Source organism: Oncorhynchus keta, chromosome 37 (genome assembly GCF_023373465.1).
Source record: "Oncorhynchus keta strain PuntledgeMale-10-30-2019 chromosome 37, Oket_V2, whole genome shotgun sequence".
NCBI classification, from domain to species: Eukaryota; Metazoa; Chordata; class Actinopteri; order Salmoniformes; family Salmonidae; genus Oncorhynchus; species Oncorhynchus keta.
Genome location: NC_068457.1, coordinates 17028610 through 17043204, shown reverse-complemented (window position 1 = coordinate 17043204; position 14595 = coordinate 17028610). Strand labels below are relative to the sequence as shown.

At 45.9% G+C, this 14595-nt stretch overlaps 1 protein-coding gene across 5 annotated transcripts in view; it reads right to left on the bottom strand.

The window, feature by feature from the left end:
• The window catches only part of LOC118375684 (pericentrin-like), a 35369-nt gene extending 23019 nt beyond the window's left edge, over positions 1 to 12350 (bottom strand). For 2 of the 5 annotated variants that reach the window (XM_052499337.1, XM_052499338.1), the window contains exons 1-11: positions 12167 to 12350; positions 10981 to 11010; positions 8622 to 8801; positions 7784 to 7969; positions 4648 to 4797; positions 3730 to 4532; positions 3238 to 3606; positions 2661 to 3156; positions 2017 to 2433; positions 1598 to 1912; positions 1356 to 1499 (exon numbers count right to left, since the gene is read on the bottom strand). In XM_052499337.1, the coding sequence (XP_052355297.1) occupies positions 1356 to 1499; positions 1598 to 1912; positions 2017 to 2433; positions 2661 to 3156; positions 3238 to 3606; positions 3730 to 4532; positions 4648 to 4797; positions 7784 to 7969; positions 8622 to 8801; positions 10981 to 11010; positions 12167 to 12214 (3138 nt within the window). In that variant the 5' untranslated portion in view covers positions 12215 to 12350. The remainder of the gene's footprint in view (positions 1 to 1355; positions 1500 to 1597; positions 1913 to 2016; positions 2434 to 2660; positions 3157 to 3237; positions 3607 to 3729; positions 4533 to 4647; positions 4798 to 7783; positions 7970 to 8621; positions 8802 to 10980; positions 11011 to 12166) is intronic. The other 3 variants (XM_052499339.1, XM_052499341.1, XM_052499340.1) reach the window with 2 other exon arrangements.
• Between the last annotated feature and the right edge of the window lie 2245 nt (positions 12351 to 14595).

Genomic DNA, 14595 nt, shown 5'->3' with positions numbered 1-14595 from the left:
TGTGAATTTGGTCGGGTCTCCCAAAAAGTGACATATTGCAGCTTTAAAAGAACACGCAACTTGAGGATGCAACGACACGCATCCTTACCAAAAACCGATGAGCACTTTGGAGATGTTAGATTACCTGCCACAATTACTTTTCTTCAGCCAACAAGACGTGTAACGAACAGCAAAATCACTAGCGTATGTCAATCTTCCCCATAAAAGTTAAAATAATCTATTGTTCACCTATTCGTTCTGTGGGAGAAAGAAATAGACAATACTAATCAGACTCTGGGACAGTTGTGGGATGATAGATCCTAAATTCATACAACCAGTAGGCCTAAGTGACTTTTTTTTTTTAAAGCAATGAGGTCAATGCAAAAGATCTGGACATTTACCGTAACAGTTGAATAAACTATTATTTATTCAGATGATTAGTGCAGAAACACACCAAAGCTGTAGGCTACGCATGTTCGTTCCACAATGCAATTAGCAGGAGAACACAGTTGTCAAAAGCACAGCGCAAATGCAAACAGTTTCATGTAACAGAGATTAAAATATCTGTTAGAAATGTAGAAAAGGGGGAGATCTAAAGATGCAACAACTCAATATGCTAATATGACTAGGATTGTGCCTTTGGCTACTGGACAAAAAAAGTGGATTTGAAAACCAATAGAACGTGTACAACAAAAATATATAGGCTACTGGTTTCAATTAAGTCTTCGTAAAATAATTGCCTCCACATTTCTATGGTGGGATTATATTTTGAAGCCATGCCAAGTCATAATATGAAGTAAAACGTTCAGGTTTTAAACTACTAACTATATTTTTTCCAAATGCATACTGCCTCCAGCTCATTGTAAAGTGGAGTGTGACGGATTGAAGCCTGCCTACCATTGTACTTGAATGGCGAATGGGAAGCAAGCTTCAATTATCAGTTGAGAAATAAAAATAGTAGCGCTTTTTAAATTGTGGCCATCGAAACATTTTTTTAAACACAAAATTTCATTTAGAATTGTTATTATATTGTTATTAAAAAAGCATGTTTCACTCCAGCAGGAAGGAATGAGTTATTTGAGGACTTGTAGCAGCAGCTCTCGCCACTGACAGATTTTCCGCTCATATAGGCTCTGCATCTGTATGCTGTGCGTGTGATAAACATAACGACCAACGAAAATACACACGCGCTAACGCAATTCTACTAAATTATGCAAATTATCCTGTAGACCAATAAGCATGACCGGTCAAATGTATTTACATTTTTAAAAAATCATTTTGCAATGATTATTATTTATTTTTTGGGACAACTGGCCGGCGCCAGTTTAATAAAATCTGGCTAACAGAAAACCTGGTAGGGGTGGTTGTGTGTGTACCTGTATCTGTAGTAGTTCTGCTTGGTGGGCTGCCTCCATGCTCTCCCTCTGGTCCCCTGATAGCTCTGCCTTCAAATGGCTAAGCTCCTCCCTCTGCTGTGACATCATCTCCGACAGCATCCTCTGGTGTTCTCTCTCGTTCACCTGGAGACAGAAAACAAGAGATAGAGGGTGGATGACTAGCAGAACACAGGTATGTGAATAGGTTGTTGTAGTGTGTGTGTGTGTGTGTGTGTGTGTACCTGTTTGATAAGGCTGATCTGTCTCTTCTGCTCCTCCTCCAGACTGTGTCTCTGCTCACACAGCTCTCTCTCCAGACGGCCGCTCAGCTCAGACACCTCCTCCTGGTGTTTCTCCTGCAGCTCCTGCACATCCTCACTGTGAGATCTTCTCAGTCTCTCTGTGGCCTCCTCCACAGACCGCATCTGCTGCTCCAGGAGCGCTTTCACCTCCTGCTCCCTCTCCCTCCGCTGCTCCTCCAGCAGGCGTCTCACCCCCTGCACCTCCTCGTCCTTCTCCTGCCTCTCCTCCTCCCACTTCTCCCGCTCCTCCTCTACCTGAAAGAGAGATATCATGTCTGTTCAGTACTTCCTGAACAGGTCCAAATACATAGTCTAATCATCATCCTCCTCCTCATCATCACAATCACCCTCCTCATCACCTCTTCCTCCTTGTTTCGGAGCAGTCTCTGGAACTCCTCCAGCTCCTCCGCCATCACCTTCTCCATTCTCCGCATGGTTCTGTCCATCTCCTCCTCTCTCCTTCTGCCCTCCTCCCTCTCCCTCACTCCCTGGGCCTGCAGCTCCTCCAGGTTCCACAGGTTCTGTCTCAGACACAGCAACTCAGACTCTACCTCTGTTTTCTCCCTCTCCGTCTGCTCTATCCTCCTCTCCCTCTCCTCCACCTCCTGCCTCGCTGTCTCCGCCTCCTGCCTCGCTGTCCCCGCCTCCTTCTGGACTCTGTGCATCTCTTTCTGAGCGGTGTCGAGCTCCAGGGTTTTCTGACCTAGGAGGGCAGTGGTGGTTTTGTGCCTGGATTTAGTTTCTTCCAGCAGGGCTAGAAGCTGGTCACGATGGGTCTGGAGAGGAGAGGTTATTAGCTTGGACCCAATTAGAACCAATCAAACAAATTAGAGAGAGAGAGAAAAAAACACCAGCATTAGCTAGTGGAAGATAGTGAATTGAGCAAGTGAGAAAAAGTAGAAACAAAAGAAAGAGAGGGAGGGAAGAGGGGAGGAGAGGGAGGAAGAGAGGAAAAAGTGAAAAGAGGGAGAAGTAATGAGGGAAGAAGAAAGCTCCTAGCTACCTGTAGTGACTGTAGCTGTCGTCCAAACAGAGCATGGACTTCAGAGGAGACAGAGTCTCCCGCCTGTTTCACCTCCTGCAGAGAGGAGACCAGCTGCTCCTGCTGCCTCAACCTGGAGAGGAGAACACTCTTCTCTTCCTCCACCTCCCTCAGCTCCCCCTCTTTCTCCTTGTTGCTTCCCTTCTCCAACCGGACAGAGGAGAGCAGCTCTTCCTGCTGTTTTAGACGAGAGAGGAGGAGAGATTTTTCCTCTTTTAGCTGTTCCATCACTCGCTCCTGGCTGGGGAGGAAGGTACCTCCCTCCTGTAGGAAAGGAGAGGAGATGAGACTCTCCATATCTTTCTCTCTCTCCTCCAGTAAGGTGCAGAGTCTGTTCTTCAGATTGTCCTCCTCGTGTGTTTTCAGGCTGACCTCCTCCTCAGCTCGCCTCCTCTTCTCCCGCTCCTCCTCAAGCTCCCAGTGCGCCTCCTGCAGCTCCTCAGAGACCTGGGCCCACCTACACACACGATGAACATGAGCTGTAAGTTCTCCAACACACAAAGGTATGGTAGACAGGCACACACTATAACACACTCACCTGGCCCTGGCCTCCTCCAGATCCTCAGCGCTCCTCCTCAACTCCTCCATCACCACCTCCTTCTCCCTCTCCCTCAGAGCCACCTCCTCCCTGAGGTCTCCACACTGCTGGATGAGCAGCTGCTTGCCCAGGTCTGAGATCTCCTGACTCTCTGACATCTCACTGAGTCTCTCAGAGGTCTCGCTGGCGTCTCGTGAGACAGAGAGGGGGTTGTTCTGCCACTGGGAGGCGAAAGAGGGCAAGGTTTCGTTCTCAGGGTCAGGGGACCGTGCAGTGGATGGTGGGACGGGAAAGTGAGTTTGTTCTTCCTGCGAAAAGGACAGCTGGGATTGGTCACCACCACTGACGATATCACTGTCCAGCTCAAACCTGTGATGGGATGGAGGCAGAGAGGGATGAGAGGACTGAAAGGAGAGAGATTAGGAGAGGTGATTCGTATGGGGGGAAAATCCACCATAAGGGCAAACACACACACAGTAATGTCCCTCTAACCTGTAGTTGCCAGAGTTGTCCAGAATGCTGTGCTCTTCTAGAAGGCTGCACTCCTCCAGACTTTCATTGGCCCAGGACGAGTGTGAGGGGAGGGCCGAGGACAGGTAGCGCTCCAACAGCGGGGTGCCATCAGTGGGGAGGGACACGTCCAGAAGGCACTCCTCTCTCTCCTCCCCCTCCCTCTCTCCATCCTCCTCCTCCTCCACACTGGCCTTTGCCTGGTTCAGTTTGTCTTTAGAAGCCTTGAATCCCAACTCCTCCCTCGTTCTCCCTCTCTCCCCCAACAGCTGTCTGACTCTCTGCACCTCCTCTCCAAGTCTCCTCTTCTCCTCTTCCTGTCTTTCCCTGATCTCTCGCTCATCCTCCCTCTCGTTCCTTCTCTCCCTCGCCTCCTCCTCCAGTCTCCTCCTTAGCTCCTGCAATTCCCTATTCAACACCTCCTTCTCCTCCTTGTACTGGTGGATCGTTCTCCTCTCCTCCTCCCTCCCTGTCCTCTCCTCTTCTAGTTGGGAAAGCATGAGCTGGTTTAACTCCCTCTCCTCTAGCAGCTCTCTCCTCACTGTGTGTATCAGTACATCCATCTCAGGATCAATACATTGTTCTGGGCTCTCACACCCAGCTCCAGTCTGTTCATGTCCCATTCGGAGTGTGAGTATTTGCTCCCCTGGTTCTGTTACTGGGACCTCCAGGTGGTTGGGCAGTGAGGAGAGGTCGTAGGAGCTGTGGTCAGGCTGGGAGGCCTTCCGCTGGGCTAGGGAGAACTCAGAGCCCCCTTGTGTCCTGGAGCGAAAGAACTGAGAGGTCTGGAAAAGAAAACAGGGACATCGAAGAGCTTACATTCACTACTTTATTACAAGCAGTAAAAAAAAAACTAATGTTTTTAGACTTTTTGAAGTGTGTGTGTGTGTGTGTGTGTACCTGCTGTAGCTGCATCTTCAGGGCCTGTATCTGTCCAGTGAGGGAGAAGGCCTCCTGCTGTACCTGGTCTCTGCTCTCCAGTGCCTCCTGCAGGTTACAGCTCAGTCTGCTAATGATCTCATTACGCTTCTCTACTGCTGCCTGTAACTGCTGCAGAGAGAGAGAGACCATAGAGTCAGACACACACACACACACACACACACACACACACACACACACACACACACACACACACACACACACACACACACACACACACACACACACACACACACACACACACACACACACACACACTTTATTCTTAACACCTTACTTTATTACATTTTATTCTGATCACTTTGGATTAAAAGTGGCTGCTAAATGGCAAATATTTGATTGCAAGGGGAATGCAAAGTATAACAGAGAGAGGAACAGGCAGAGATGGAGAGACTGAACAGAGAGTGAGTGAGCGCAGACAGAGCAGAGTGAGGGAGACTGAGCGCAGACAGAGCAGAGTGAGGGAGACTGAGCGCAGACAGAGCAGAGTGAGGGAGACTGAGCGCAGACAGAGCAGAGTGAGGGAGACTGAGCGCAGACAGAGCAGAGTGAGGGAGACTGAGCGCAGACAGAGCAGAGTGAGGGAGACTGAGCGCAGACAGAGCAGAGTGAGGGAGACTGAGCGCAGACAGAGCAGAGTGAGGGAGACTGAGCGCAGACAGAGCAGAGTGAGGGAGACTGAGCGCAGACAGAGCAGAGTGAGGGAGACTGAGCGCAGACAGAGCAGAGTGAGGGAGACTGAGCAGACAGAGCAGAGTGAGGGAGACTGAGCAGACAGAGCAGAGTGAGGGAGACTGAGCAGACAGAGCAGAGTGAGGGAGACTGAGCAGACAGAGCAGAGTGAGGGAGACTGAGCAGACAGAGCAGAGTGAGGGAGACTGAGCAGACAGAGCAGAGTGAGGGAGACTGAGCAGACAGAGCAGAGTGAGGGAGACTGAGCAGACAGAGCAGAGTGAGGGAGACTGAGCAGACAGAGCAGAGTGAGGGAGACTGAGCAGACAGAGCAGAGTGAGGGAGACTGAGCAGACAGACCAGAGTGAGGAGACTGAGCAGACAGAGAAGAGAGAGGAGACTGAGCAGAGAGAGAGGGAAATTGGGGAGGGAGACAGAGCAGACAGAGCAGAGTGAGGAGACTGAGCAGAGAGAGAGGGAAATTGGGGAGGGAGGAAGGGAGGGAGACAGAGCAGAGTGAGAAGGAAATTGGGGAGGGAGACAGAGCAGAGAGAAAGATGTACCTTCAGAAAGTATTCACTAGACATTGTTGTGTTACAGCCTGAATTTAAAATGGATTATATTAAGATTTGTCATCACTGGCCTACACACAATACCCCATAAAGTCAAAGTGGAATTATGTTTTTCTAAATTTTTCCAAGTGAAAAGCTGAAATGTCTTGAGTCAATAAGTATTCAACCATTTTGTTATGACAAGCCTAAACTAGTTCAGGAGTAAAGATTTGCTTAACAACTTGCATAATAAGTTGAATTGACTCACTGTGTGCAATGTGTTGAACATTATTTGTTAAATGACTACCTCATCTCTGTGCCCCACACATAATTAACTCTAAGGTCCCTCAGATGAGTAGTGAATTACAAGCACAGATTCAACCACAATGACCAAGGAGGTTTTCCAATGCCTCACAAAGAAGGGCACCTATTGGTACAGAGTTGAATAGCTGTGATAGGGGGAAATGTAGGATTGTAGATTTAGTTACTTCACAATTCTAACCTAATTGATAGAATGAAAAGGAACCCAAAAATATTCCAAAACATGCATCCTGTTTGCAACAATGCACTAAAGTAATACTGCAAAAAATGTAGCAAAGCAATTCAATTATTGTCCTGAATACAAAGTTTTATGTTTGGGGCAAATCCAACAACAGATTACTGAGTACCACTCCATATTTTCAAACATAGTGGTGGCTGCATCATGTTATGGGTATGCAATCATTAAGGACTGGAGAGTTTTTCCAGGATAAAAAAAAACACATGGAATGGAGTCTGCTCTCTACCAGACACCCTGGGATACGAATTCACCTTTCAACAGGATAATAACCTAAAGCACAAGGCCAAATCTACACTGGAGTAGTTTACCAATAAAACAGTGAATGTTCCCAAGTGACAGTTTTGACTTAAATCTGCTTGAGAATCTATGGCAAGACTTGAAAATGGTTTTCTAGCAATGGTAAACAACCACTCAGGGGTGTGAATACTTATGTAAATGAGATATTACTCTATTTAATTTTAAACAAATTTGCTAACATTTCTAAAAACATGTTTTCACTTTGTCATTATGGGGTATTGTGTTTAGATGGTTGAGAAAAATAATCTATTTAATCCATTTTTAATTGAAGCTGTAACAAAATGTGGAATAACTCAAGGGGTTTGAATACTTTCTGAAGGCACTCTATCTCTAATTATTCAGAAGCAGCCCCGGGTTCTTATGGGTAAAAAGCATGAGAACAAATGAATCCAAACGAGAAAATATCCAACCCAGTTAGGAGTGGTGTGTGTGTGGTGTGTATGTGTGTGTTTGTGGGTGGTGTGTGTCAAACAAGTGCATCTAACCATAAAGTTAAGAATATAACTACTGTTTCCTGGAGGAGGGAAACGAGGTACAACACAGTGAAGTGTGTGTGTGTGTGTGTGTGTGTGTGTAACTTTTGTTGCAGGGCATGCATACGAACACACATCTAACCCATTTCTCCTGGTACGTATTTATAACACGATTATGTCATTTCTCCAGCAATAATGGAAATAGAATTCAATCCGTTTCTCTCCCATCCATCCTCTACAATAGGAAAAGCTTTCCATATTTCCTAATTTATAGACAAAGACTGAATGTTGATTGCCTGAAAGACGTGGTATACCAGACCGTATACCATGTGTATGACAATTTAAAAAAAAATGTTTTACTGGTCTAATTATGTTAGTAACCAGTTTATAATAAGGCGCCTTGGGGGTTTGTGGTATATGGCCAATATACCACAGCTAAGAGCTGTATCCAGGCACTGTATCCTTAGTCGTGGTATATTGGCCATATACCACACCTCCTCAGGCCTTATTGATTAAATAAACTGTATGTATGTACAGTTAAGTACCTTGAGTTGATCTTTTCCAGTGTGAACCACTAGGACCTCGTCTCCCACAACCTCCATCCCCTCAGGCTGCCCATCGACCGCCTGCTCGCCCAGGACACTGCTTCCCTCCTGGGGATGGTGTTGCTCCAAGTGCCCCTGGAACTCTGGAAGTTGGCTCGGATCTGTCTCACCAAAACGTTGTGGTTCCTTAAGGGTTACATTTGGGGGGGTAAGTAAACCTAGTCATATTGCACATATTCATAGACTACCTGCTTGGCTATCTATAAGATTAGACAGGTTTGATCATTTGGGTGAACTATTCATTTAAAGCAGCCGTGACCATCTAATATTAGTCACTGAGAGCTGTATGGTGATGCAGATGGTCCAGGCTTTTGTTCTCGCATTGCACAAACACACCTCATTGAACAAACTCAATAGATGGCTTGCTTTATTATTTCCATGAAATTCGATGGACTTCCCCTTTAAAGCCTGTACATAGAGTTGACAGTAATCACATTCATGTTGCTATGACAACCAGCCGCCAGAAGCATCTTTGTGTTTAGTGACCCATTTTTACCCTGTGTGTGGGGGGGTTGCTAAAGCATAGTAGGCTGCTGAGTTGACATCCATACGTTGAGACATATGGGTCAGACACCGTAGCCAATCGGTCTTCTGAATAGTTTTCACTCCACAGAGAAACTAATGACATGTTCTGACCCATGGAGAGATACATGCTCATAGAGTTGGGATTGGCATACAATCAAATCTGACAAAGACCTTGCTGCATTAAACTATAGAGTCAGCCTATGCAACAGTGTGGATATTTACATTCCTTTCATCCATTCAGCCAGAGGCTCACCTCATTGTTACACATGTCGTCCTGCTGTGTGGCGCTGCCGTCTGTCTGGAGGTCCATCCCTAGGGGGCGACCTTGCGCTGGGCCGTCATTCTGCGTTGGAGACGGGCCCTTCCTCTTCTGCGTCTTTTTCTGCGCGACTTGACCGTCCCCTTTCGCCCTTTTCTGTCGGAAGCTAGCAAGCTACGCAGGAAGGACAGGGAGAGGTAGAGGGACAAGTAGGTCAGGAGGGCTGAACACCACCACACTATCAGCATGTCAGGGGTTAACTTAGAAGTCAGGGGTTAGAGTCCACCAAAAGTCCATCAAAGTTCAAATCCATCATTCTGATCAGGGAATAAAAAGGTCAATTTTTCAATAAATCATCCCAGTGACTTAAGAAGTCAGAAAAGGATATAGGTTTAAGGGGTGAAGTTTTTCATCCGCCCAATGAGCAAGAACAAGAGTTTGATTCAGATCATCTTCCCAGCACACAGGTAACATCCCTGATTGAACAAGCAGAGAGAATGAAAGCCCCAGCACATTGCCAGTCCAAAGCAGTCAACCAGCCAGTCTCCACTTAGTCCTAACAGTCAACCTCCCACCATCGCTCCATAGATCTCCCAAAACCACCATCACTGGACAACAAGGTTCCCAATAGAGCAATCAGAAGAACATTACATTTTGAAGTCCAAGTGCACTGATTTAGTCAGTGTAATTGTGCATCCAATCTCACTTTGCATCTCTTTCAGCATCCCGGTCTCTCCCTCTCCCTCTCTCTCCTCTTCTATAAGCAGCTTAAATCAGATTACAGTGGTTCAGAGACCCTCGTATAACGCTCCACCTCTGACTCTCGCTCCCTCCCCCTCTCTCCCTCCCACCCCCTCTCTCCCTCCCACCCACAGCCTTTCTCTCCCTCACACTCCCTCTCTTTCAAACCATCAGACCAATCTATCAATCACACACAGTTGAGACAAAACACACACACGGCATGTTGCATTGAGCAGTGCTACTGACCCACGTGTGTGTGTGTGTGTGTGTGTGTCAATGCATGATCTCTACATGTGGGCGGTTCTACTCGATTGAAGTCTGCCCAGCTTTCAGCAGGTACTGTACACACCCACTCACCATCCACAGCCTCCTGTGTCTGTATCTGTGTTAAAGTGAGGCTAGACTTGGCTGTAGTCGAACATGCTGCTCTACACACTAATACCATCAGACAAGCAGCTGTGTGTGTACGTATGTAGGCTATTTGTGTTCAAACTGAAGACGGGAGCTTGGTTTGCCTCAAAGCAATAGAAAACTGATGCAGACGTGGCATGTCACCATAGCAACAGCTGCCATAAGTGGCCAACTGACGATTTCACAATTCAGACAAGCATGAAAAAGCCTACTGCAGCCTATGTCATGCCCATTTGTTCATTTGTTTTCAACTTTTCTAATACTGTTATATTTGAGGGCATACCAGCTCCTTCAGAAGTGCCATGTCAGGGTTGGGATGCTAACTGCAATAAGGCCTCCTGGGATCCAATGTGTTCGATTATGTCTGAAACTGCACCCTTTTTTCTATACTATTTTAGACCAATGTTTCCCAACCCTGTTTCTCAAGTACCCCGAAAAACAGTACACGGTTTCGTTGTAGCCCTCAAACACACCTCATTGAGGGCTTGATGATTAATTGACAAGTTGAATCAGGTGTGCTTGTCCAGGGTTACAATAAAAATGTGTACTGTTGGGAGTCCTCGAGGACCAGAGGCCAGCTTTAGTGTCATGGCACCATCTGATGGTGTGTGTTCACAATGACACATCTGCTATGATACCAGAGAGCTCTCCACTAATTCAACCATTAGGGGGGACAACTGAAGACTGCTGGTGGATCAGTGTCTAGGGGGACAACTGAAGACTGCTGGTGGATCAGTGTCTAGGGGGACAACTGAAGACTGCTGGTGGATCAGTGTCTAGGGGGACAAGTCCAATCATGTGGAAATAAATGAACAGAAGTCTCTGAGTGGTGCATTTCTATCTGCAAAGTTTTATAAATGTGTCCCATCGACAAAACAGAATCCAATTGAAAAAGAGATAGAGACGCAAGACAGCGATGAAAGACAGTGACTAGTCAACAACATCCCAAAACAGATTAATAGAGCCCATAGACAGACCAGGGGGTGGCAAACCCTCCGCATGCAGAGCTACCACAGGCTTTTTGCTGCTAATCAGTTGCTCACCAGGACCTTGATTGGCTGAATCAGATGTGTTGTAGCAGGGCTGGTGCAAAAGCCTGAATAATACTCAGTATCTCTCCTGGATGAAGGTTGGCCACCCCTGTTCTAGATCAATAGACAGAATCACCACAACCCAAGAGCCTGTATTTCACACCACTTACCAACTGACTGCGCTGCGTGTTGGTGGATTTCTGTCATAAGGTATAACAATGGTTTATCAATTAAGTTATTGTGAAGGAAGTCATACCAACTCAGCTGTGAGAATCGCCCAGGTTTGAGGTGTGCCAAAAATAGGTTGGTCATGCATCCTTTCAAGACTTACATAACTGTCTTATGATTTATATTATCTTGTTTTGATATTGTCAATTTAATTGGGTGAGGGGTGGGTGAGGCGGTCAGATTCCTCATAATCTATAGCACATGCTTATCTAAATTAACAACAACTGCTGGGAGAATGCCACCCCAAGCAGAGGCCATACCTGAAGCGATATAGACACCGTTGTGGGGAACGGTAGGGTTGATGCGCGCTGAGTGCAAGAATTGATGCTCAGGTGACAGGTCAAGACATTTTCTGCGCGGATTATAGGGTCGTTATATTACTTTGGCCTGCCTGGTCCTGAGATTTTAAACCTCAGTGGTAGTGTTTCACACCTCTCCATGCATTGCACATATTGGATCATATGCGCAGAGTTGTGCAGAGAATGTGTATCTTAAACGCAACCACAACGTTACAAACTTTCCAAATTCTCCTGCCATCATCACCTGCATCGACTTGATAAACAGGGATGATAGATACTCTCCCAGTAAGCGGCCCACACTAGTCAGTAAACAGAAGGGGAATTTATTTGGGCAGGGTAGCAAACTGAATAGGAATCCGTTTCTACAGCAACAAGCCAAATACTAACTAAGTTAATAAACAGTAGTAATCTGGGTGCATTTAGTTAAGTCATCTATCAAAGTAAGTTATTAAAATAGTAGATGAGACAATAGAGTAGTTAAAATGGGCAGTATAACGTCAGCTGGGTTGGTGAGTCAACAATAGAACAATACCAACATTTGTTTAGCAAGCCACAAAGTGGGGCATTATAATTCATGAATAGTAAAGTGTTTAGCTAGTAACTATACTGTAGCTAGTTTAGACTCGGCTAACCATGGTTACATGTAATGTAGTTAGCTAGCTTTGTTAGCGATTCAATTTGTAGCTAAAACTTACTCAAAGTCCTCGATCAAGCAACTGCAACATATTACTTTATTGTACGACAATGTTGCTGATACTGATACGTTTAGCTAGGTTAGCTTGTTGGCTCGATAGCTACTTTGATGCATTACCCATAGATCGTTACAAACCTTTGCTCTTCCAGCTTCTATTTTCCTCTGTCGTTCATCTTCGTCCATGTCTTGGTTGAAACACAACCATTAAAGGTTACGGACAAATGTCCTCTAATCGCCGATTATTCCACTAAAACCTTTTACTTTCTTGTACCGCGGATGGAAAATCTTCGGAACAACTGTCAATATGAAATTCAATATGGCCGCCATGTCGTTTTAGCACCGCCCTTATCAAGTTTCCTCCGCTAATATGACCAATCAACACACTCGGAGCGAATTTCCCAGCCAATAGCATTCATGCTCTCTTTCTGTTTACATGCACTGACAAAACTCCCTCCCACATTCTACAGGTCCCTGACTGACAAGTTTTACAAACCAATCAGAGGACTGAATGGTGAAGCTAAACTTTGATTGAAAAGGGAATTAGCCAATACATGTAGAGAGTCACAGAAATAGTCCACCCATACACCTCTATTTTTAAAAATGTGTGCCTGTTTTTGATTGGATCATGAAGCTTTTTAAACCAACTACTCCACCTATGCAAACGGCGCACTAAATACCCCGGGGGAAATGAGTTAACAGCATCAGCATAGCGTTGCCTTTCACAAGTTCAACTGTCAACTGAGGTATCTTGACTATGGATTTTGTCCACTAACTACATATTAGAGCTCTTCATGGGTCCACCCGGACACGAATACCCGAGACCAGGTCCGGGTCCAAATTTCAAATTTATGCGGGTTGGTTCCGGTTTAGTTGCATTCACGCAGCACAATTCTGATTTTTTTCCCTCTATTCTTTTCAAGTGAGGTCTTTTTCAGAGCTGATCTGATTGGTCAAAATAGACACATCGAAATGTACTGGGGGAGGGGTGGGCCAAATAGTGAGGGTTGTCAAACTATTATTTTTTTTGCTTTGGGGGGGTGTTGTGTTTTTTTATTGAGCACATGGGAGGGTAGTGCGTTTTTCCCCTCGTTTACATCTGCTCTTCTGCTCATACTTTCCCTATAAATAATGGTTGAACTTACTTTTGATATTAAACTAATAAAGTTTAGAAATGTTTGTGAAGGTTTGGTATGGTGTGGCTATTATTAAGCTTTAGCCACTGCAGGCCTATGATATGTCGGCACTGCGCCCCATATCTCCAACTGACTCCTACAGGTGAACTTGAGGGGAGGAAGACTGTTTCAGGCCTATGAGAGTTACTCCTGTAATCTAACAATATAATACTTTTATTTTTATTTTTTTATCTAAATATTTGGTATGTATATCTGTATAGCAGACGCAGCAGCCATCTGACATAAAGAAATGCATGTTGGTGTCGTAGCATGCCACTGGCATTTCTCTACCTCTCTCTCGGGTTGGGCCTAAAGCTTCTCTCTTTTCTAGAGGCTATAAATATTTGTTACAATTTTAATGTTGTCAAGCACCAAACCCGCACTGCTAATTTAACCCGCAAGCCAGCCACACAAATATGTCAGATGAAACACTGGCCAACTGGTGACTGAAGTCAGCTTGCAAGCTCTCCACAAGGACTCACTAGAGCGTGATGGAATAAGGAAATCCCGGGCCAGCCAAACCCCCCCACCCCCCACCCCCCCACGCTGGACTTCAAAACCCGTTCCACTACTTTTTTTTGTTCCCCTCCAATCAGGGCCTGATTTAGACCTGGGACACCAGACGGTGTATTTAACTATCAGGTAGAACAGACAACCAGCAGGCTCCAGACCTCATAAGGTAAGAGTTGAATACCCCTGACCTATAGCATATTTATTTTAAGCTATTAAGGTGAATGTATTGACTGAAAGAAGAAGAGCAACTTGGCGTCACTCTGGTATGTTAGGGTGTGGGTCGTGTCTAGCTCGGGTTGTCCTCAGGTCCATTCAGGTATGGGTCGTGTCTTGCTCGTGTTGTCCTCGGATCCATTCAGGTATGGGTCGTGTCTTGCTCGGGTTGTCCTCGGGTCCATTCAGGTATGGGTCGTGTCTTGCTCGGGTTGTCCTCGGGTCCATTCAGGTATGGGTCGTGTCTTGCTCGGGTTGTCCTCGGGTCCATTCGGGTATGGGTCGTGTCTTGCTCGGGTTGTCCTCGGGTCCATTCAGGTATGGGTCGTGTCTTGCTCGGGTTGTCCTCGGGTCCATTCAGGTATGGGTCGTGTCTTGCTCGGGTTGTCCTCGGGTCCATTCAGGTATGGGTCGTGTCTTGCTCGGGTTGTCCTCGGGTCCATTCGGGTATGGGTCGTGTCTTGCTCGGGTTGTCCTCGGGTCCATTCGTTTTCAGGTTCGGGCACCGGCGGACTTACCATTAAAGAGAAATAAAAATCTCTGCTTGAGGCATAAATAAATAATACAAAAACAGCAGTAAGGCCAAATTCAATGTTCCATCAAATCATTTTTTTCAAATATTTTTGATACCTACATGGGTCCTAATAATCTAAAGTAAATAGCTAA